The sequence below is a fragment of the Malassezia globosa genome (genome assembly GCF_000181695.2).
Source record: "Malassezia globosa CBS 7966 chromosome Unknown mgl_sf_13.1, whole genome shotgun sequence".
In the NCBI taxonomy this organism is placed as follows: Eukaryota; Fungi; Basidiomycota; class Malasseziomycetes; order Malasseziales; family Malasseziaceae; genus Malassezia; species Malassezia globosa.
The window spans coordinates 107,472-129,828 of NW_001849858.1; the positions used below are offsets into that span (position 1 = coordinate 107,472).

Sequence of the window (22,357 nt, forward strand, 5' to 3'; positions counted from 1 at the left end):
GATCGATTGATCAAAAATGGAAGGGCAAAGGAAGGGACAATGAACACAAGCCGACTATAACGGCGAGCGCTGCGGCTTTGCCTATGTTCTTGTTGGCAGGCTCACTCCTTCGTTCCCATTTGCGCCTCGCCAGATCCATCAAACATAGCACGCAGTGTCGTTTGGTCGCGTTTCTGACGCACACGCTCAGCCTCAAGGTGTCCTCCAGTACGCCGGAGAGCCTTGTTGTCCACAAAACCGGCCAGTTCGTCTGCGAACTCGTCTGAGCGACCGGCCTTGGCCTTTTCGCGAGATCGTTCAGCTGCTTGAAGGGCACGGAGGCGACGCTCATGGTCGATGGACTGACCACGCACTTCGATCATGACGGATGGCAGGCCCTCGTGCTCGGCATCAGGAGGCGGTGGCACGTAGCGAGTGGGAGCGCGGCCGGGATCGTCGCCACGCGCCTGCCCGACATCACGCAGGCGCACGATTTGCTGGATATGTCCAAAAACATCCTGCACAGCAGTGAGGTCCTGCTTCAGGTCTGTAAGGAGACCTTCTTGGTAGTTCAGGAATTCTTGCTCATCAACAATGAATTGGAGCTCGTTCTCCCATGTTTTTTTCCAGTGTGGTCGTACGGATTGAATGTACTGCTCCAGTTCAGTGAGACGCTGTCGCGCTGTGTTCATGTCATTCGTAACGCGGCGCAGTTCCGTGGCTTTCGGCTTGACACCTCGGTGCGAGACATCCAGCTTGAGATCCTCAATGAGGTCCTGCAGGTCCTCGACATTCGTCAGCACTTGCTGGGACTGTGCATCCAAATGGGCTTTGCCCGACTCAATTAGGTTGCGCCCAGCCGATGGCCCAATTGCCACGACGCGGCTCATTTCTTTTGCTTGCTCGCGAACGCTCGTCATCAAGTGGCGCATGTCTCGTTCGCCCTCATCCTGGATCTGCCGCAGGATCGCAAAGTCATTTCGAAGCTTCTGGAGCGCCTCGTAGTGTGTCTTGAGATCTGCCGCATAGTCGGTACCGTTCTGCAGCGTTGGTGTCGTTGTCATGATTTGTGTCGACATACGATCGCCCGCTTTCTTAAACTCGGTATCGGGGATCGGCGTGGACTCGGCAAGCATCGGTGTATGCCGGGGGGCATCGCGTGTCATGGTATTCTCGCGAAGGAGCGTCTTGAGCTCCGTGAGTTCGCGTGAAAGCGACGCAATCGAAAGATCCACATGCTCTTTCACTTGGTCAAGTGGCTCAATGTTCAGCATGAGGAGCGATCTCGGCTCAATGTCGCTCATGTCTTCAAGCTGGTACGGGACGCCCGTAGCATGGTCCTTGATGTAGATTTCGGGAAAGTCCAGCTTACCGCTCGAGTAAGAAAACTGATCAACAAACTGCATCCGAAGCATAGCCAAGTTCAGTCCACGATCCGGCTGCGTATCGTCGACAGGGAGGGTCACTTTGCGTGTCTGCCGGCCCACCTGCAGGAACACGACGAGCGGCTGCTCCTCACTGTATGTGCTCGCGGCGTCTGACTCGCGCGCTGCCTGTGCGTCTTTGTCGCCTGCTTGCTTCACGTCCCCTGAGCGCAAGGACGTAAGCGATTCCTCTGTCAGATTCTTGGACATGCGATTCTGACGTGTTGGCGTCACATTCTGCAAGGCCTCTTTTACCTCGCGGCCATCTCGACCCTCTTTGACACTGGACAGTGCACTCTGCGGCGTCCGTCGATCTCCGTACGTGTACATCGATGTTGGCGTCGACCCGATCGACGACAAGAGTCCAGCCCCAATTTTGTTGAATGTGTAGGCACTAAAGCGTTTGCTGGCCCGCCTTTCGAGTGTATCACTGTTCCGTAAACGAAGATTTATCTCTTCATTCTTCTCTTGCTCGGTCGGCATGCGGTGAGAGCTTTGTGGTGTGACTGGTATGGCGGCACCACTGATAGGAGGTGCGAGTGTCACAGACTCTGACGCAGCGGCAGGTGCAGGAGGGGGCACTGGTGGCGAGAGCGACACAGGTGGCGAAGCGGTGATAGCGGGCGATGCTTTTGAGGCCGTCGCTGGTTTGGGCAACGGCGGTCTGTCATGAGCCCAAGGCTGTGCGGCAGTCATCGCTGGAGCAGGTTTAGGGACGGAAGACGGTGCATGGGAGGACATAGCCGGTTGGGCTTGGGAATAAGGCTGTGACTGTGGTTGTGGTTGTGGTTGTGGTTGTGGCTGTGGCTGTGGCTGCGACTGAGACTGCTGCTGCTGGTGAGAAGGAAGTGGTGGTTGGGGACGCGCAAGAGGGGGAGGACTAAAGGCTCGAGGCGATCCGGTGGCTTGTCGCAGATCAGGCATAGGTCGAGGAGGTACCTGAGCTGTGGCAGAGGGCCGTGGACTTGACGCGCCCGTCGCGCTCTCAGAACGAGAAGCTGAACGTGCGCCCGGCGTCGGCACACGAGAACCATGCACATTTGGTGGCAAACGTGGCTGCTGCTGCTGCTGCTCCATTTGCAGTTGTTTGTAATAGGCCTGCTTCGTCTTGAGTCCTTGCAGAAGCCGCACGATGATATCGCGAATTTGCGGAAGATGTCGTTCTAACGTAGCTGTGGATGCCTCCTCCGACAAACACGTTTCAAGACACACACGTAGGTCAGCTGGCACAGAGTACAGGTCACTTTCTGGTGTAAGTCAGGGAAGATAACAAATGGGAGAAAAATAGGAGTGGTCCATCTACACACCTCATGTCGATACCAGCGCTCATGAACGCTGTGATGGACGCATTGAAGTCGTTCCCGAGACGCACGTATATCCGCGAGACGTTTGTCTCGGTATCTTTCCGGAGCGCCCACTGCGTTAGTGACTCGAGCAACATCTTGGTTGCAACAAGTAAGCGAGTTACAGACGACTCCATGTGATTCGTCTGGACTGGTGTGCGTGCTTGTTGCTGCATCAACTCATGGCTCCGTTGGTCGTGTGCGCGCATCATCGGACGCGACGGGGACGTCGGTGAACGGGTTTCACCAGACGACATGTCAAGTGACTACGTGTATCGACCGTGTGACACAGGAGGGACGGAGCAAACCAAATTCCTGGGACTCGACGCGTGTATGCCCCGATATATATCAATCGCACTTTCGAGGCTGCTGAACAGAGGCCACGCCTCGCTGCGCTGCCGTCGTGTCCCGCGAGCGAAGAGGAGGATCTTTAGTCAGCGATCGCGAAAGGCACGCATACATTCATAACTTGGATCAACTAGCATATGGTGGAGAAAGACTACTATGGAAATCGAGGCGATGGACAGGGAGGGTGTTGTTGTTCTGAGATGGGTCGGCCGGCGGAAGGGGGGGGGAGAAGGGAACTGCGTGGTGGTCGGATCGTTTACATGTTCTCGTTACACATGGTATGCTTGGCAGGGCATTACGTGGATTCGTCTTGGAATCGATCCAAGAGATGCTCTAGGTCTTCTGGGCGCAGTTCAAGCAGGTTGGAATGCTCCTGGAAAAGGCGATCATCTTGCCTGTTGGACGAACGAGATGGGCCAGCATCTTTGCTGCCTGCAACGTCTTCCTTCGCCAGTGGGCGTTGGAGCATGTCGGACGCCTCGATCGCAGCGTCGCGAAGCTCATGCTCGCATGTGTCGTGCACGTGTGAACGTGATTGGAAATGGGCCTTTCCTCGAAGTATCGCACGCTCAATGCGGACAAGATGACTGATCATATGTTGCTTCGGGTACGTGACGTAGCAACCGGAATGGATGATCTGGGCGAGCTCGGTAGCATCTGGATCAGTGAGGATGCGTGGCCAGTCTTTCAGGCGTGACTTCGGATATATCGTGACGGTGCCCTGGAACTTTTGCAGGAATAGGGACGACCAGTCCTGACCCAAAATTTTTGGCAGCAAGGCCAGGTCACGAAGGATGGCCAGATTGGTCAGCAGATTTAGTTTGAGAATGTGTTCGGCAGCCGAGAGCAGGAAGCCACCACGCCATCCGCGCCCCCGCCGAAATGCTGTTGGGCGTCCAGGGGCACCGCGTGAGCCAAAGTGGAAGAGGTGGACGTGTGGATTCACTTGCGATACGATCGGGTGCGTTACGTTGAACATCGAATTGAGGCTTTCCAAAGGAATGTCCACTCGCAGGCTGCCATCGCGGAATTGGTTGCCCCAGCTCCAAGGGATAATCGAGCCGTCGGGAAGTTTCTGCAGAAGGCATACCGGGTTCAAAATCCCCGGCACGGCTGCTGACGCTAGCACAGCTGACCAAACAATGCAGTCCGGCGCCGTCACATGGTTCATAAGCTGTGCGGGCGAATGCTGCTCAAACGGCACCACACTGATGTTGAGGGTCTTGCCCGTTCGCTCGAACGCCTCGCGAAACGTCAACGACCCACGCGTGAAGAATTGTACCTTCCGTGCCCATTTTGATGTATCGAAGCGTGCGCCTGTGCGCCATGCACGTGCAATCCAAACGTGCATAGGGTCATCACAGCCCGTGATGTGCCGAGCCAAGTCAGGCACAAGCAGCTCCTTCAATTCCTCGTTTGTGCGTGTGCACAAGAGAGCGGCGATGAGCCCACCTGCCGAGGTGCCACTCACAATGTTGGGCAGCAGATTCGCATCTAATAGAGCACGTGCCACGCCGATGTGGTAGTAGGCAAAGGCCGCGCCGCCGCTCAGACAGAGTGCGGAGCGGCCAAAGTTTAAGAAGACGGCCCGATAAAAGGCACTCTTGACGGGTGCAGATACATTTGGCGTGCTTTCAAGGTAAGCAAGGGACTCTTCGACTTCATAATAGTACCGCTCAATCAGCTGCTTTGTGCCATAGAACGACTGGCTGTACAGCTCAAGGTTCTCGATACCTGCGAATCCCTGCTTTACACACAACGTCAAAATGCCCATGAGCGCCTGTGCCTGGTCTTGCTCACGGGCTAGGCGCATCGCGCGTACAACGCGCTGGACGAGGCGCCAGTCGTAGAAGGGACTCGCATCGTGCGACTTCCACTCGTCGTAGTTACGATAAGCATCAAAGTCCAAAGCCGCGCGTTTCCAGTCCCGGTACGTGTAGGCCGTCTGCAAACGTCGCCGGAGCTTGCCGCTCATTCCATGCCATGCACTGACTTTTTCTATCACATTCACCGCCTGGCGCACAAGGATGTACAGACAAAAGTCCAAGCTGATCAACCACAGCACGAAAAAGAGCAGCGGGAAACGAAGAGCACCATACGTCCATCCCTCTGGTACACTGCGGTCTTCTTTCGTTTCTTTGTCATCCTTGGGATCATTCCCTACATCGACCATCTCGCAAATGGGCGCAAAATCCGACACGGCTGAAACTGAACGGATCCGAGGGACCTGGCCTGCCTTTTTCGCCTCGTCGATCTGTGCGAGATACGACTCATACGTACGCACATGGTCCTCGTTCAGAAATACCTCGTCTAAGAGGCTTGTTCCGGAGGCATGGCCCGTGGACATGGTCGGCGCAACTGCAGCGACACAGACTCGTGTACGACAGGTGATGCTGTTCCTTGGTGAAAAACCACCGACTTTCCTATGTGCGCACTGACCGAAAGCGGAAATAGGGTATGCATGATAGTGGAGGGTGATGGAAGACATCCCCCCTCACAGGGCTGAAGCCATGCTTACATTCAGCCTGAATTTTTTGGGGGAGGGAAGGCCAAGGCGGCGGGCGGCTTTGCATGCGTGCGTGCCGAGCTCGGCTTCATGCCCACGTGACCTTTCATTCTGCCACGCACGTATGCATGCGCATTCGCGCACGACTCATTCGCGCGCCTCTTTCGGAGGTCGTGGCGTCGAAGGCACAAGCAATTTATTGTTGCAACGTTGCTTCCTTGACTAGTGAGCCTTCGAGGGAGATTCCAAAAAAAATAAATCTCTATTCGTCGTCAAGATGGGTGCGTTGAAGATACTTGGATCACATTAACGAAATCAGGAGTGCCAAAATATTTCAGATGGCTGTCAGAACGGTATCCATGTATGTGCGGTGATGGCGTCGAAGGGGCTATTTTTTCTGCTGGCTTGATATACTAACCATCGCCAGTGATTATGCAGCTCGTGGAAGAAAACCGTATACCCGAATTTGATAATTTGTACTTGGGTACGTGAGCGTCGACGAAGGCGTACCCACGATCGCTTGACTAACCGATCCCTAGATATGAACGGCATTATCCATAACTGGTATGCATTACACGATGTTGTGCGCTGACATGTTGTGACGAAGCTCGCACCCCAACGATGACGAAGCAACATTTCGTATGAAAGAAGAAGATATTTTCCTCGGGATCTTTGCGTATATTGAGCATCTATTCTCCAAGATCCGGCCGCGCAAAGTGTTTTTCCTTGCGATCGACGGTGTTGCTCCGCGCGCCAAGATGAATCAGCAGCGTTCCCGTCGGTTCCGCACTGCACAAGAAGCAAAGGAAAATGTTGAAAAGGCGATCCGACGCGGCGAAGAACTGCCGGAGTCGCCGCCTTTTGATTCCAACTGCATTACTCCAGGCACATCCTTCATGCGCAAACTGTCACAACAACTCGAGTACTTTGTGGCGAAAAAAGTGTCCGAAGACTCGGATTGGCGCGGCGTGGAAGTCATCTTGTCGGGACATGAGGCTTGTGGTGAGGGCGAGCACAAAATCATGGAATTTATTCGTACCATAAAGGCACAGCCGGGCTATAACCCGAACACGCGCCACTGCCTATATGGTCTTGATGCCGATCTCATTATGCTCGGCTTGTTGAGCCACGATCCGCATTTTGCTCTACTGCGTGAGCAAGTCACGTTTGGGCCGCGACGTGCGCGCAGGTCCGTTGGCGTCGAGTCACAGACGTTTTATTTGCTACACATATCGCTTCTACGCGAATACTTGGAGTTGGAATTCGCCTCGCTACGGGACAAGCTGCCGTTTGCTTTTGATTTGGAAAAGATCATTGATGACTACATCCTGCTACACCTATTTGTTGGCAACGATTTCCTCCCGCATCTACCTGGACTGCAGATCAATGACGGAGCGATTGAGCTTTTGTTTCGTGTATATGAGAAAGTGTTGCCCCAAGCGGGAGGCTACCTGAACGAGCAAGGCGTCTTGCGCCCAGAGCGGCTGCAACTTGTGATCAATCAGCTTTTCCAACTGGAACGAGATCGTTTCGTACACCAACACATGCCACAGCTAGAACAAAAAACAAAAGCGAGAAGGACGAGGGAGCTCAAGAATTACAGGGTCGGTGCACCCAAGTACATCCGGCGCGCACACCATAACTTTGTATTGAATGTAAAATCACTTCTGGTCGATTTCTTCGCAGATCCAAAGAATGCACCCTGGGAGTTCATGGTGGTGGTTCGTCCTGAATCTGACCTGGTGCAGTTCGCTCAGGAGCTGGCCGAGAAGCTAGACATGGTGTTTTACTTTGAGAAGGACGAGTCGTACGAGTCACCCACGGACGATGCTGAATGCTATATGTCACTCAAGCCCTCAATGATCAGGCAGGTACGCATTCCTATCCCGGATAGCATAGATGCACTGGAAGAGAAGAAAAAAGGCATGCTGGCGACGCTCGAGTCGCATCTTTCCTTGCCCATCGAAAGAAAGCGACATGACCCCTTCGCTTCAAGCCGTAACCAGACCCTGTCGGAGGAGGAGAGCGAACGGGAGGAACAGATAGCTGAAGAGCGCGAACGTGAGAAGGAGATTGACGACGCATTGAAGGAGTGGAAGGCTGACTACTACCACACGAAAATGGGTATCAAGTACAATGATCCTGATGCCATCCAGGATATTGTGTATAACTACATTGAGGGCATGCAATGGGTCTTGTACTATTACTACGAGGGCAATGCATCGTGGGGCTGGTTCTATCGCTACCACTATGCGCCACAGGTATCGGATCTAAAGAACATATCGGACTTTACATTCCAATTCAACAAGGGTCGGCCATTTTTGCCGTTTGAGCAGCTAATGGGCGTACTGCCGCCGCTCAGCAAAGATTTGATTCCGCCGGCCTTCCAGCCGCTGATGACGGATCCGTCGTCGCCGATCCTTGACTTTTATCCGACCAAGTACGAAAGCGATATGAACGGCAAGAAAAACAGCTGGGAAGCCGTCGTGAAAATTCCCTTCATCGACGAGGAGCGTCTGCTTCACGCGCTGCAGCTCCGTGAGGGCGGCCTTACCGCAGAGGAGCGCCAGCGCAACACGCTTGGCGTGCCACTTAGGTTCTGTTATGACAACACATTTACACGCCATGTGCCTTCAAGCCTGCCTGGTTTCCTGCCAGACATGCCCGACAATCATACGCGCATCCTCACCTATGCTCTGCCGTCCATGGAGGGCAAGTCGTTCGTCAAAACGCTGCCGGAAGGCGTCCACCTTGGCTTAGACGCGATGCCAGGCTTCCCGAGCATCAAGACACTCCCCCACACACACACGCTTCGAAAATATGGCGTCAATGTACATGGTAATGCATCGAATGACGCATCAATGATGCTATCCGTGGGGCGTCGCGACGACCAGCCAGACGACCTAAGATCGCTCGCGGATGCCATGATCGGTCACACAACATACATCCACTGGCCGTACCTGTTTGAGGGCCTCGTCGTGGCTGTGAGCGATGGCTCGCAAGAGTTCCGCGCTCACTGGCAGGATGCTGACGTCGTAACCCGCACGACACCCGCGGCAGACATGAAGACGTCGTTCTCCAAACATGTGCAGTCCGTTCTCCAGTACTACGGCAAGCGTTGTGGCGTGTTGCTGCACGACGTTACGGCGCTGCTGCATGTGCGTCCTCTGAAGGGTCTGAGCCACGGGTACGACGGCTCTATCATGAAGCAGTACGAGCCATCTCCGGAGCATGAGGTCGTGTATCCGCTGCCCCTCATGGTCAACCAGGTGCGCCGTCCTGATTCACGGTTCCTGGAGCGTGCGCCTATGACTGTCAGTGAAGAGTTTCCTGACGGCACGAAAGTGTTTTTCCTGGGTATGCCTGGTTTCGGCTGCCCTGCCCGTGTGATTGGCTCTGCGTCCGAGCTTATCACGGTCGAGCTTGCATTCCTGAGCGACATGGCGCAGGAGCAAGCGATCATCCGCAAGCTCGTGCAGCAACGTGCGACAGACACATACTTTAGTTCGCCTGCGATCGCTCAGCAACTGCACATGTCGTCGCTAGCACTCGCGAAGCTGACAAGCAGCATTACCGTTCTATTCAAAGAGCAGAAGCTGAACATTGGCCTGAACCTCAAGTTCGAGGCCAAGAGCCGCAAGGTGCTTGGCTACTCGCGCCGCACGCACCTCGGCTGGGAATTCAGTGCGCGAGCCGTGCTTTTAATCAAGGATGTGCTAGACCAATTCCCCGAGCTCAAGTCTGCCCTAGCGAGGCGCCTTGGCGACGGTGAGTTTTACAAGGCTGAGGATGTCTTCCCCCGCGATACAGACAAACGCATCGCGGCTGTGCGTGCGTGGCAGAAAGAGCACGGTTTACGTGATCTCGAAGATGTGCCACTCTATGTGGACCGCCTAGAGCGCCCCATCATTTCGACGCTTGAGTCGGCTGTGTCGATCCTGGCGAACCGCCGACTAGAAAGCAGTGGTGCGATCAAACGGCAGATTCTACGCGGACTCCCTCGTGGCGCATTGCTGAAGCCAGAGCAGGCCCGCTACCGTGTGCCAGAGCAGACGTTTGAGCTCGGCGACCGTGTGATCAATGTGCTCGACTTCGGCTCCATTCCCCTTGCGGCCAAGGGCACCGTCGTCGGCATCGGCGCCAAGAGCATCGATGTTGTGTTTGATGCGCCGTTCCTCACAGGCCACTCCCTCGGTGGCATCTGCTCGCCGTACCGTGGTGCGACGCTTGGTCTCGCGTCTGTTCTGAACCTCAGCACACCCCAGATTGCAACACGCTGGGGCGAGCAGAACGAAGGCCAGGCTGATCTTACGCCTTTGCAGCGCACACTCAAAGCACAGATCCACCAGCAGATGACGTCGCCAGCTCCCTCGAAAGGCTCCTTGTTCTACCAGCCTGCTCCGCCACACGCCCAGTCGAAGCCAACGGCTTCTGGGCATGTGTCCCGAGCATCGCGGTCGCGCGCTGGCATTGGGGCCTCCTCTGCGACAACGACAACGACTTTGTCGTCGAAACAAGGGGTTTCTGCTGCAACGTCGCATCTTGCGAGTCTCTCCATCAGACCACCAGCTCCTGCCTCGAATCCATGGCAACGACCACCGCCAAGACCTGCCGTTCCTCGGCCTCATGCTCCTGATGCGGCGCCATCGACGAAAAACGGCACTCGAACTACACCTGGGCAGACGGCTCGTCCTGCGACGAGGGGTCCCTCTGTTCGACCTCCTGCTGGTCCTAGGCCTCCTCGCCCACATGCGCCGAGGCCCCCCAAGGCAGGCAGTGGCCCTAAAGGTTCGTCTGGCACGTCAAATCAGCCTGGGCAGCCGGTGCCGCGACCACCAAAACCCCAAAACAAAGGTCCCTCGCAGCGACCACGCAGAGGACCCAAGGGGGCAGCTCGCAAGCCTCCGAACGCTGGACCCTAAAGTTCCGGCGCTCATCGGGACGCTTGAGCGTTGTCACAGAGCAACAACACACATCACCGCAGCGCCCCAGCACAAGAGGCTATAACGAGCAACGGCCGCTTTCCTAATGTTAGCTAGCAACCAGGCACAGTGAGCAAGTTGGCGTTCATATTCACGACGGGTGTATACTTGTCTTATGGCTCGGCCGTACGACTCCTGGTTGTATGGCATCACATGCTTTCATGACGTCTGTGGAGATGTACTATTTGGCAGGCGTCCGAAGCGTTCTTTTGCACCATCGCACAATCGATACGCAGGCTTGTAGCTATTCGTCGAGATGTCAAGTAGCTCAGGGTTGGGTATTGTATTGAAACGATTGCCCAGCGACGTGTAGCCATAGTCGTACAGAATACAGTAGGGCACGCCTACGTCCTGACCTGCCACACATGGTGGAACAACTTCACGTTCATTTGCGCAAAGGACAGGGCATCGGAGAAATGACCAGATATCCGTATAGTTCCAGTCAAGAATGGGATGTACTCGCATTATTGGTGGCCAACTAGGATCGCACGGCGAGCGCACTTGCAGCGATGAGCCATGTGGGTCATCATGCCGGATTCCAATAAACATAGCTCGTACGCCTTCTCCTGCCTTGCCATTTATATAAGTTCCCAGTGCACTTGAAAGTGCACCGTGCGCCGTCTGAAGCTGTAGATTGTACCCTGTCCTTTGCGACGAAGCATACGATATGAATGCTTCAACCTCGGGAAACGGATCCTTGCAAGCCACATATAAGGATCGGATGGGAGGTAGAAGCTTATGATCTTTCTGCACGTTGAGAAACTTCCTTAGTGCTGCGCAGAGAATATGTGCCAGCACCGTGCAATCCTTGCCGCCATTGAAGCTCAATGCACAACCATTCACGCCATAATCATGCAGCGCCGACTCACACGCCTCCAGTGCACTAGCCACTTTCTCTGCCAGGACTGGATATTTAGCACGAATAGCTGGATTTCGCACTAGTTCATATGTCGCGTCGATGGATTGTACCCATCGTGCCATAGACTCATCCGCCATTGGCGTCGTCATTGCCTCGGACCGTGCGCGTTGATACCCTGTTGACGTGGGACCGCCATCATCATACATTACCTATTAGGTCAATATAGCTGTCGCAGTCCAATTGGCAACGCCATCAAGGGCTTGGCGTAGTGGCAATTTTCTGCTCGGCCGATGTGGAGGAATGAGATTTGTCATTTCGTCTTCGTCCGTACCTGCGCTGTTGTGTTAACGTCGAGAGTATGACGGGTCGTCCTGGTTGCGTGCGCGTGCGCGTAAGCACCAAGGAACCTCTTCCGACAGCTCAATTCTGGATAGCAGTGAAAGAGAACTATGATCTTGAAATGCTTCGGACACATGTGGCGCGCACACTTGAATCCCACTATGATACTGTTGTGGATCCTGCCACTCTGAACGTCGCAATCCATGACTTTGACCTGTGTGACGATGTTGGCCAAATACTTCAGGAAGGCGATCTTATTACGTATGTTTTTGGATATTATCTGGCTTACATACAGTGTTTCAAATTTGAAGCGACGAAAAACGTTGGTTCAAGAACATGAGACTTCAGGTCCCACCAAACCTGTGGTGGACCCAGAAACAGAACGTGCTATCATGGCAGAAGCTAACAGGATCTCGCTTCTCATGCGCTCCCAGCATCATGAGGCACCTTTGATGAAAAAGACGCTTGGCACGAAGCGCAAGCTATCCACGCCTATGACGTCGACGTTTACGCACCGAACGCAGCGTCCCCAACTGGTCCATGACATTTTGGACGATGTGGAGCAAGCTGATTTGAACGACGAGCTGAATGAAATTGATGACGTCGACGAAAATGACTATGTTGACGAAAATGACTATGACGATGTTGTTGGTGATTCTCCATCGGTAGGTAATGAACTATTCAGAAACGAAGAGAACGGACAAGAGCAAGGCCAAGTTTGTTCAAAAGACAGCGCTACAGCGGAAAATCCTATTGCTTCTAAATCAGAATCAAGGTCAGATTCTGGCTCGGACTCCTCAGACTCAAACTCGGATTCAGACGCCAGTTCCGAATCAGACTCCTCAGACTCAAGCTCGGATTCAGACGCCAATTCCGAATCAGACTCCTCAGACTCAAGCTCGGATTCAGACGCCAATTCCGAATCAGACTCCTCAGACTCAAGCTCGGATTCAGACTCCAGTTCCGATTCAGACTCAAACTCTGACGCTTACGATGGTAATAACATCAAAATTAATGAAACCTCGTCCAGTAAGTCTCCCTTACCTGCGTCGTCGTCATCTTCGCCGCCGTCATCTGAGCCGGTGTCCAAGCCTGAGGGTGGTTATGATAATGATAATTTTCAACACAGTCAAAGTCCTGCTTTTACGACACATGTGCGTGCCCTTTCCGACTCCCAATCATGGGTACCTCCTGGCCAAGGTAAGGACCGTACACGCCATAAAAATCAGAAACGACGTGAGCGGCGCCGAGCAGCGCGTGAAGCCCAAAATTCAAAGTCTTCCGTCGATGCACTGGTCTCAGAATATCCGTTGGCAAGTGTTGATCCTATGGTGCACGGGAAGTTGCCTCCAGGGGGCGGATCCCTTGATATTGAGCCATCTTCTCCTGCACCGGCTCCTAAGTCATCATCCCCTGTGGAAGTAGTTTCTTCCCTCGAGAATATCGCGCAACGAATGCTTTCACGCACGACGGTTGGGCATCGAAAGCGCCGAAAACGGAGTCAAGCGAACGCCATGGCACCCTCTTCGACACCCGTATTTGCGAAAGCTTCAGATCTTATCCAACCAACACATTTGAACCGACCTACTGAACGGATTCCATACCCCTCAAAATTACCGTCTGACGAATTCCCTTCAAACATGACCATCAGCAGTATTGATTGTGAGTCATGGTACGATCAGCAATGGTACGACGAAGAACAAGAATCCGAGGACGTGGATGAATCGACGCGTGCCTACATAAACATGCAGCGGCAAGTGCATGCATCTCTAGCTGAGGAAAAGCGCCTCGAAGAAGAGCAGGTTCGATTCTACCAAGATGATACTCACATCGAGGAACAAGAGCCCCTTCGAGAAAGTCTTCCGCGTGCTTTTGGACGTGCACGTAACGTGGAGGCCCTCGCTCCTGAACTTGACTATGGTACACCCTCTCCACAATCTCTCCCGGTGCATTCTAATGCTTCCCATCCATTCTTTCGGCGGATTGAGTCCATCCGCGCTTCGATTTACGGTTCATGATCCATTCCTTTTGTAGTATACCCTAGTTTGTTGGTTGCATCATCCGGGATCGATCGGATTCTTAGACCCGCAAGCGAGCACTGTCTCCGTTTGGTCGTCTTTGCCTAGCGTGTTTACACGTGACTAAAGTTTTGGGACCCTTCCCCCCCCCCCTCCTTTTCATCTGCGTGGGCAAATTTAGTGCATGGAGGAGAACTTGACGTCCATAAGCTTAATAGAGAGCACGCAAGATGGCGAATCCTCGACAACGTCGCAAAATGCGCTCTGGAAAGTACTCAGGTGCAACAAAGAGTGCGAAGCGCGCCCAACAAAAGAGATTGAAGCGAGCTCCAACTGTGATGGGACCTGATGTGTTGCGAGAAAACTGGGACTCAAAATTGACTGTGCGCCAAAAGTATGTTGCATCCTCATGCGGCTAACAAGGACCAGCTACGCAAAATTGGGGCTCCTCCCGACGCTCTCTAAACAGTCTGGTGGACTGGATAGAAATGATCCTTACGCCAGTGTCTCGACGAGCTCTGCATCTGGTATAGCGAACAATGAGCGTGTGGTTGACAAGCCACGGAAAGGCATGGCACGTGTCATCCGTGATGACGACGGTCGTGTAGTGGACATTGTTGAATATGAGGATGAAACTGGAAAACACTCGATGACGCCATGGGGCGAGCAGTTAAATGCCGATGATGATGTACCCGTGTCATCGGAGGGTGCATTACTCCCCCCTCGTCTCAATCAAGGTCGGGACAGCGATACAGTCCAGCGTACGTTTTGGATTTGCTCAAATTGACACGCAGAACTTGAAAAAATCGCTGCCGGAGAGCCGACCAGTCGAACGGCATACGTCAGTGGCCGAGCATGCATGGCTTCTAGATCTCATTAGTGTGCACGGATCTGACGTGCACGCGATGGCGCGTGATAAACGACGAAATGTCTGGCAAAAAACACCTGGCGAGATCCGCCGTGCGTATGTATTGATCAATCGTGTTGAAATTCTTACAAACCAACAGGATCCGCAAGGCAAAACTGAGTGATATATAGGATTGATCCATGTAAGACTAGTTGAGAGCAGTATACAGCACGTCAATTAAGGAAATGTTCCGTTTCCCTCCATTGTTTAACCTCCATATTCAATAATTTGGACGCACGTCCGTTTGGTGTCCCTACTACCTCCCCCCGGTCGAAGCATCAGCATTAATTGCTTTTGTGTGTGTCTAAAGTAGGAGAACAGGGGGTGGTGGGCTTTTGCTGCATATGGGAAATTCTCTCAGCAACACAAGTGACCGGTTAGCGGGCGCTAGTGAGCTGTTGCATGATCCATCTCTGCATTATGAGTGCAGCCTTGGCTCATCGCGCTTTCTACGCGCAATTCGTGCGAAACATGCGCTTGGCTCACTTGTGATCAAGACATTCATTAAACCGGATCCCAACATGCGTCTTCGTGCTTTGATGCACCGTCTAACATGTGCGTGTTCGGATGACTGTGAGAATGCCATACGAGCTGACATCAGTGGAGCGCGAAGCGCTGGACAACGTACCGAATGTGTTCACTACGCAGGAAGTGCTTGAAACTGACGGTGCTGGCTACTTGATTCGCCCATGGATGACCTTCAATCTGTATGATCGTATCAGCACGCGCCCGTTTTTGACGGACATGGAGAAGGTTTGGATCAGCTATCAACTCATCTATGCGATGCATGCGTCTCATGCACAGAATGTCGCCCATGGCGACCTAAAATGCGAGAATGTACTTATTACATCGTCTCTTACGGCTTATGTTACGGACTTTGCCTCATCATTCAAGCCGACATACCTTCCACTTGACGATCCAACGGACTTTTCGCTTTTCTTTGACAGTTCTGGGCGCAGGATCTGCCATATAGCACCAGAGCGCTTCTATGAATCTGTTACTGAATTACCAGCCGGTCCGATTTCCTCACGCACGCAGCCAAAAGACATTGAAAATATGTCCGAGGTGCTCACGTATGAGCCATATTTGGAGATCCTAGGCCTAGGGCGCCCAAATGGACGCATTACAGAAGCGATGGATGTATTTTCTCTTGGCTGTGTACTTGCTGAGCTATGGCGCGATGGATCACCTCTTTTCACGCTCAGTCAAATGTATCGCTATCGCGCGAGACAGTACGATATCAACCCGCTGCTGCAGTCGGTGTCGCATTCTGGTATGCGCGATGTAATCACCAGCATGCTTGCATTGGATCCAGAAAAACGACCAACTTTCAAGCATCTTCTTCGTGATGCGCACGGAATCTTGTTCCCAGAATCTTTCTCAGTCTGTCTGCATTTATATCTAGTGGATTTACAGCGGCCTTCGCCAGATATACCTTTACCTCAGCCTCCAAATGAAAATCAAGGGGATCAGTTGCGGACGAGGCATTTTTTGGAACCTGATGATCGGATCGAAAAGCTTTATGAAGACTGGGCTACGCTCCAAAAGTTTTTTGGTGCTATACCCTCGATTGAAGGCGATCAGGTCCAACTGCATGTGTCTATTCCAAATGTATCACTTCCTCATCAAGTCGGACGGCCACCGTCTTTGTCCGATAACGAGGCACTTCTTGTACTCAATGTTATTCTTGCTAATATTCGTCACTGCCATCGCCCGTCGTCAAAGTGCCATGCACTTGAACTTGTGGTAATTTTGGTATGGGGATGGCTTAGCGATGAAACACGTTTAGATCGTGTTTTGCCTTACCTTATCGCACTGCTCACCGACAAGCATCCTCGTGTTAGGGCCATGGCTTTGCATGGGATTTCTGTTGTATTTGAATGCATTCATGTGATTTCAGCAGTCAATAAGCGTATCTTGCACGAATTTGTATGGCCACATGTTGTGCCTTTATCGCATGATCCCAGCGTGCATGTCCGCTGCACTCTTGTTTCGTGCCTTGCTCGTATATCGACGAACGCAATGCGACTTTGGTTTACGTCGCCGACCGAGTCGTTTGATACGGATGTTCTCTCTTTACAGGAGTTTGTGCGTGATCAAATGTATACGCTTGTGTGTGATTCTTCATCGACTGTCAAGTGTGTTCTACTTTCACATGCCACGTCGTTGTGCACACTTCTGAATACCGATTGCGTCAAGTCTGTCCTTCTCACGCACATGCTGACTTATCTTAATGATGAAAATACTGATTTACGCATGGCATTTTTTGACGCGGTTGTACCAATAGCCAGGCTTTTGGAATCCGATACCATCGAGAAATGCATTTATCCCTTCCTTTTACAGGCACTGGGTGATGATGATGTCCGTGTACAGGTTCAAGTTCTTCGTGCAATCCAGCAGCTTATTCCATTGTTTCAGCCATTTATGCCTTGGAAGCTGCTAGATCGTACCATTAGTTTGCTGTATCATCCCAATCCATGGGTGCGCGAGGCTAGCATTGGCGTGGTGACCGAGGTATCCAGCTTGATCTCAAACTCTGATCGTTGGCTCCGTCTTTATGCTAGAATTCGCCCATACCTTCGCTGCGATATTACGTCTATTACACCTATTTCTCTTTTGGACCATCTTGTATCTCCATTGTCCTCGCATGCTTTACAACAGTGCGTATCAACAATGAAGACGAAGAAAGATGCCACATTTCTTGATCTTTGGTATTCACAGGTTCGCCGTGTGGAAATAAAAGATGGCGTCTCTTCTACTAATATGCGAAAAGAAATGGATGACTTGGTTCGTCCGCCTTCAAGTTCACACTGGATGACGCTCGCTGTGCGAATCGAAGAACCACATCCTAACATTTTATCTCGACTTGATGGATGGGGTATTCCGTCTGGTGATATACCGAAACTTGCGGCACTATGGTGGTATGTCGAAATTTTGGCAACGAAAAATACTCGGCAACAGGCAAAACCGGCACCTCCGAATATGAAATTATCTGGAGTTCGACAACGAACGGTGTTCTTTACCCCACGCATAGCATACCAAGCTTTACCTTCGTCTGTTTCCATTCGCACAGCGCAGAAACGGATCCAAGATTTGGCATGCGTTTCAAGTTCCCAGCAGGATTCTAGGGAACCGCAAGAGCAAAACTCAGAGTCTGAGCTAGAGTCTAAGCCACAATTTGAGATATTGAATGAGCTAAGTCGCAAGTCAGAGCCATCACATTTTTCTTATCGCTCCCATGGACGGACTGCTTCCAAAGCCTCTTCGGACGCCACTTCATTATCTGAGTGTTCGATTAAATGGCCTGTGTTTACCAATCCGAGTACGGCCCAAGCAAGCACGACCCTGATCCATGCCCACGCTGAGCGTGCACGTGCTGAGAGTGCGAAAGAAGAATCAGATCAAGCACCAGGTATGCTAGTTGTTGAAAACACATACGAAGGTATGGATCCCTATATCCACGCACATTTGAAAGCAGCATATCAACAGCTCCAAGAACAATCTAGGACAGTCGTATCACAACATACCCCGTGCATATCACATGTACAAACCTCGCCGGCTGGCAGCCACAGGCCTCATGGAGCACTTGTCGCTTGCCTCACCGAGCACACTGCTGCTATCACGTCGCTCAGTGTCGCATTGGATCAAATGTTCTTTGTGAGTGGCTCCGACGATGGAACAGTAAAAGTATGGGACACGTCTCGTTTGGAAAAGAATGTGAACTCGCGCTCACGTTTGACTTATGCGACGCATCAGTCTCCCATTACTAGTGTTTTAGTTCTAAGCGGCACACATTGCGTCATAAGCGCGTCGAAGAATGGATCACTTCATGTGTGGGGCGTTGGTGTGCAGACGGGAGGCTCACTTCCCCGATATATGCGCCCTCATATTCTCGGCAAGCACACACTTTCAGAAAATGAGTATGTTCGATGTTTAGCACAATGGACAAGTGGTGTGGACCCTGTGGTTGTTCTTGGTACAAGTCGAGGGCGCATAATTCTGTGGGATGTACGCCACATGAATCCACTGCTTACGATGTCCCATCCAGCAGAGCATGGGCCCGTTGAAACGCTTGTACTCGATCCGCAACGGAATTGGATATGTACTGGTACATCTTGTGGTGTAATTGGTCTCTGGGATGTGCGGTTTGAACTTTGTATCCGCGCATGGACGGTCAAGTCACAATCCAAAATTCTCTCGTGCACATTGCATCCATGTTATTCAAGGCGCATCTTGGTTGCATGGAGCACGCATGAACCCTGTTGCTTCGCAACGCTGGATCTAGACACTGGTCTTGTCACCGATATGTTTAATGTCATCGATTTGGAGCACGCTCAAGTGCCAGACGTAGCGGAGAACCTGTTTTCTCCTTGTCAAGACGCGACACATCACTTTGGGGCAGAAACGACCCTGCCTAATCTTAATGGAACACACGTCTTGCTCGCAAGCGTGTATGGATACACCAGCACAGCACAAAAAGATACATCTCTCAAAGGATGGATTCTCTCAGCGGGCTCAGATCGTGTTGTGCGATTTTGGGACTTGGGCCAAGCTGATCGATGTGTGGCGTTCGGAGTTGATGTCCATGGCGAATTTACGTACGTGCTAATACTTTACTTACACATTTTACTACAGCATGTCGAGGGCAGAAGGGACTCCAACTATGCAGTACAACCACGCCGTGCAACATTCAGACCCTGCACTCAAGCGCTCGCCGTTACATATTCATCAGCAGATGAAAATCAAACCGGTTGCGGATGTGTCGCATAATGATACCATTACTACACTCACGCTTATTGAAGTACCGTATCGATGTGTGGTTGCTGGTGATCGAAATGGAGCGATACGAGTGTGGGAATGAGGCTAGACATGGGAAATACGTGGGAGACCTATTTTGTTGGTGGCGCATTGAAAAACATGTAACAAACAAGTACACTCATAAATGATTTGCTTGCACACCTATCGAACTTGGAACCAGCACCGATCCATCATGTGCGGCTCGATTAAACGCCGCCAAATACGCTAAACTTACGAACGATGCTTGGACCATGTTCTTCGTAGTCACGCTTGTCATAGCAAAACGAGTAAAAATCGGGCAACGAACCAAGAAGCGAGCCGCCGTACCAGACAGCGTAGCGCTGCATGCGGTGCGAGATGACATTCACATCCAGACCTGAGCTTCGCGCGAGATTACCACTCGCAGCCTCAGACGCCGCGATACGCTGGCTCACAATAGCGCTGAGGTCCTTCTTTAGTCGCTGGCCGAAGTGTTGGAACATGGTTGAGCCGCCGGACAAAACAATGTTCTTGTATAGCCCACGACGTACATCGATAGGGCTTTGCTGAATGACAGTATCCACAATCTCTGGCAAGGGAGTAAGAAAGTCTGACGATGCAATCTCTGGATTGAAGAAAATTTCTGGGGCAAGGAAACGTTCGTAGCCAACTTCGACGGAGTATGGGCGTCCTGTCACAGAGTTTTCGCCATCATACCGCTCGAAGTACTTGTATGGGTCTTCATCGAACCGACGGAACTCACGAACAATGTCTTGGCATACGTACGAGTAGTCTTCTTTAATTTTTTCAGCGACCCGGCGACTGTCTTCCGCAGGGATATTCGCCGATTCGCCACGCTCACGAAGGAGCTGCTGCACAAAGTACGTAATATCCCTGCCAGCCAAGGGAATGTGTTTGATCGCGCTTCCTATCACGTACCCCTCGGCGACAGGGATTACATGCGTTACACCGTCACCACTGTCAACCACTGTGCCTGTGAGTGTGCGGTCCGTCACCTTGTTGCTTGTCCAACTAGCTGCAAGAGCCAAGACAGCCTGCACGGCAATATACAGGCCTTTGATATTGAATGACTCAAACATGATCTCCGCTGTGGCTTCTCGGTTCTCTGGTGGATTCAACGGTGGCTCGGTGAGCATGAAGAAGTTCTCCTCTGGCTCGGCACGTAGATACTTGAATATGCACTGCTCCCAGAATCGTTCCATTAAATCCCAATTCTCAACAATACCATGGCGAATCGGCTGGTGCACTTGATATGATTTTGAATTGGCGTATGCCTCGTGTCCAATGTGGAAATCCAGGTCATCGATCCCACGCTTCGACACGAGCGACGAGTTAGTCAAGCCGCCAGGCTTCGTTGGCACCGATGGGCGTGTACCTACAGCCTTTCCTGCACTGGAAGAGGCTGTCGCTATGGCTGTAGGAAACACGAAGGACGGCTCGGAATTGCCCGCAAATCTTTCAAGTCGTGAGCGCCTTACTCTCAAACAGCAAATAAACCTACCCCATCTTCGTATACCCCGTACCATTGTCCCTAACGTCAATTAGCTCAATGCAATTTCAGATATACGCACAAAACAATCACATTTGATCGCGACATGGCTTGCTGTGACTGAACGTCGACGTTATCCGTTCTCAAGCGCGCGGAACCGATGTGTGTGCGTTCTTGTGGGACTGGTGCGCGGCTTGCTTGGGCGCTTCTAACTAGGTAGTCTTGACTAGCCGAAGGGCGCACGGGGCGTTCCTTGGGAACAAGTGCTTACGATGGTGTGACTAATCATACCTCTTCCTTTTCAACCAGCATGTCGTGGTCACTACCAGCCACAGCTTATGTGGCACGAGTGAAGCCGCAGGTCGACGCGCCTGTGCGAACGCACATCGCTGCTCGATCAAATTTGTGTGTTACAGATGTGACTTCCAACAACATCAACCAGGTTCGGAGATTAAACGCGGCGCTTTTCCCCGAAACATCCTCCGAGGAAATATACAAACAAGCGCTTGATAAGGACACGAACTCGTTGTATCAGCTTGCGCTCTTTAACGATATTCCTGTGGGCGACATATGCTGTCGAGTCGAGGATGGATCCGATCCAACTAAGTGCAAAATATATGTTATGGTGATCGGCGTGCTGGCGCCGTACCGACGTCTGGGTCTCGCAACGGTACTGATCAAGCACATCCTCAACACGGCTCCCCCAGGGTCGGTGTTCGCTGGACGCCGAGTAGAATCCATCTATCTTCATGTACAAACAAGTAATGAGATCGCCCGTGCGTTCTACGAACGCTTGGGCTTTGCTCTTACCCAAACGATTCCCTCCTACTACTCACACTCAGAGCCGACAAGTGCATGGGTTTTTGAAAAACGGGCATAATGTTATGCGAGGTATCGTGTCACTATCGGACATGTTTACGTCGTTTTTCTTCCAGTAGAAGCTGCTCCTCCCGTTCGTCCTCGCGCCGGCCATACAAGGAGCTACGTTGCTCTTCACGAAGAACAGCGTCTGCACCCGCTTCCATATCGTCGTCACTGTCGATATCACGTGCCATATAGCTGAACATACGTAAGTACCTGATGGAACATACGCTTGCCGATTTCGTCCAAATAGTTGCCATATCTGATCACGAATAGATGCATGGGATGGGCCCACGTTATTATCCTCCAAGATGTCGTCCTCATTCTCATAGTCCACTTCGTCAAACATGTCTTCATCTTCATAACTATTCTGATGTTCTTCATGTTTGTTCTTCGCTTCTTTCCGGAGTCTTTCTGCCTCGATGAATTTTTCTCGCGCGGTCATCGGCCGTCGAGCAGGTGCATAAATAGATGAATGACTTGCGCTTGATTGAAGTGACGTCGG

General features: G+C 52.1%; 10 protein-coding genes across 10 annotated transcripts; 5 read left to right on the forward strand and 5 right to left on the reverse strand.

Annotated features, from left to right (window-relative positions):
• Positions 1-101: 101 nt before the first annotated feature.
• Positions 102-2,480, reverse strand: MGL_4021 (uncharacterized protein; the record flags this gene model as incomplete). The annotated part of the gene is made up of 1 exon (XM_001728802.1): positions 102-2,480. The coding sequence occupies one exon, from the start codon at positions 2,478-2,480 to the stop codon at positions 102-104; it is 2,379 nt and encodes a 792-aa protein (XP_001728854.1).
• Positions 2,481-2,643: 163 nt separating this feature from the next.
• Positions 2,644-2,958, reverse strand: MGL_4022 (uncharacterized protein; the record flags this gene model as incomplete). Its single annotated transcript, XM_001728803.1, has 2 exons — positions 2,644-2,650; positions 2,711-2,958. 2 exons carry the CDS (start codon positions 2,956-2,958, stop codon positions 2,644-2,646), a joined length of 255 nt encoding a protein of 84 aa, XP_001728855.1.
• Positions 2,959-3,389: 431 nt separating this feature from the next.
• Positions 3,390-5,441, reverse strand: MGL_4023 (uncharacterized protein; the record flags this gene model as incomplete). Its single annotated transcript, XM_001728804.1, has 1 exon — positions 3,390-5,441. One exon carries the CDS (start codon positions 5,439-5,441, stop codon positions 3,390-3,392), a length of 2,052 nt encoding a protein of 683 aa, XP_001728856.1.
• An 800-nt stretch (positions 5,442-6,241) lies between these two features.
• MGL_4024 (uncharacterized protein) lies at positions 6,242-10,522 on the forward strand (the record flags this gene model as incomplete). Its single annotated transcript, XM_001728805.1, has 1 exon — positions 6,242-10,522. One exon carries the CDS (start codon positions 6,242-6,244, stop codon positions 10,520-10,522), a length of 4,281 nt encoding a protein of 1,426 aa, XP_001728857.1.
• A 219-nt stretch (positions 10,523-10,741) lies between these two features.
• Positions 10,742-11,647, reverse strand: MGL_4025 (uncharacterized protein; the record flags this gene model as incomplete). The annotated part of the gene is made up of 1 exon (XM_001728806.1): positions 10,742-11,647. The coding sequence occupies one exon, from the start codon at positions 11,645-11,647 to the stop codon at positions 10,742-10,744; it is 906 nt and encodes a 301-aa protein (XP_001728858.1).
• Positions 11,648-11,799: 152 nt separating this feature from the next.
• MGL_4026 (uncharacterized protein) lies at positions 11,800-13,798 on the forward strand (the record flags this gene model as incomplete). Its single annotated transcript, XM_001728807.1, has 2 exons — positions 11,800-12,041; positions 12,076-13,798. 2 exons carry the CDS (start codon positions 11,800-11,802, stop codon positions 13,796-13,798), a joined length of 1,965 nt encoding a protein of 654 aa, XP_001728859.1.
• Positions 13,799-14,028: 230 nt separating this feature from the next.
• Positions 14,029-14,829, forward strand: MGL_4027 (uncharacterized protein; the record flags this gene model as incomplete). The annotated part of the gene is made up of 3 exons (XM_001728808.1): positions 14,029-14,192; positions 14,228-14,559; positions 14,669-14,829. The coding sequence occupies 3 exons, from the start codon at positions 14,029-14,031 to the stop codon at positions 14,827-14,829; spliced, it is 657 nt and encodes a 218-aa protein (XP_001728860.1).
• A 455-nt stretch (positions 14,830-15,284) lies between these two features.
• On the forward strand, positions 15,285-19,475 carry MGL_4028 (uncharacterized protein; the record flags this gene model as incomplete). Its single annotated transcript, XM_001728809.1, has 1 exon — positions 15,285-19,475. The coding sequence occupies one exon, from the start codon at positions 15,285-15,287 to the stop codon at positions 19,473-19,475; it is 4,191 nt and encodes a 1,396-aa protein (XP_001728861.1).
• Positions 19,476-19,708: 233 nt separating this feature from the next.
• Positions 19,709-21,099, reverse strand: MGL_4029 (uncharacterized protein; the record flags this gene model as incomplete). Its single annotated transcript, XM_001728810.1, has 4 exons — positions 19,709-20,274; positions 20,338-20,957; positions 21,004-21,033; positions 21,074-21,099. 4 exons carry the CDS (start codon positions 21,097-21,099, stop codon positions 19,709-19,711), a joined length of 1,242 nt encoding a protein of 413 aa, XP_001728862.1.
• A 202-nt stretch (positions 21,100-21,301) lies between these two features.
• Positions 21,302-21,871, forward strand: MGL_4030 (uncharacterized protein; the record flags this gene model as incomplete). The annotated part of the gene is made up of 1 exon (XM_001728811.1): positions 21,302-21,871. One exon carries the CDS (start codon positions 21,302-21,304, stop codon positions 21,869-21,871), a length of 570 nt encoding a protein of 189 aa, XP_001728863.1.
• Between the last annotated feature and the right edge of the window lie 486 nt (positions 21,872-22,357).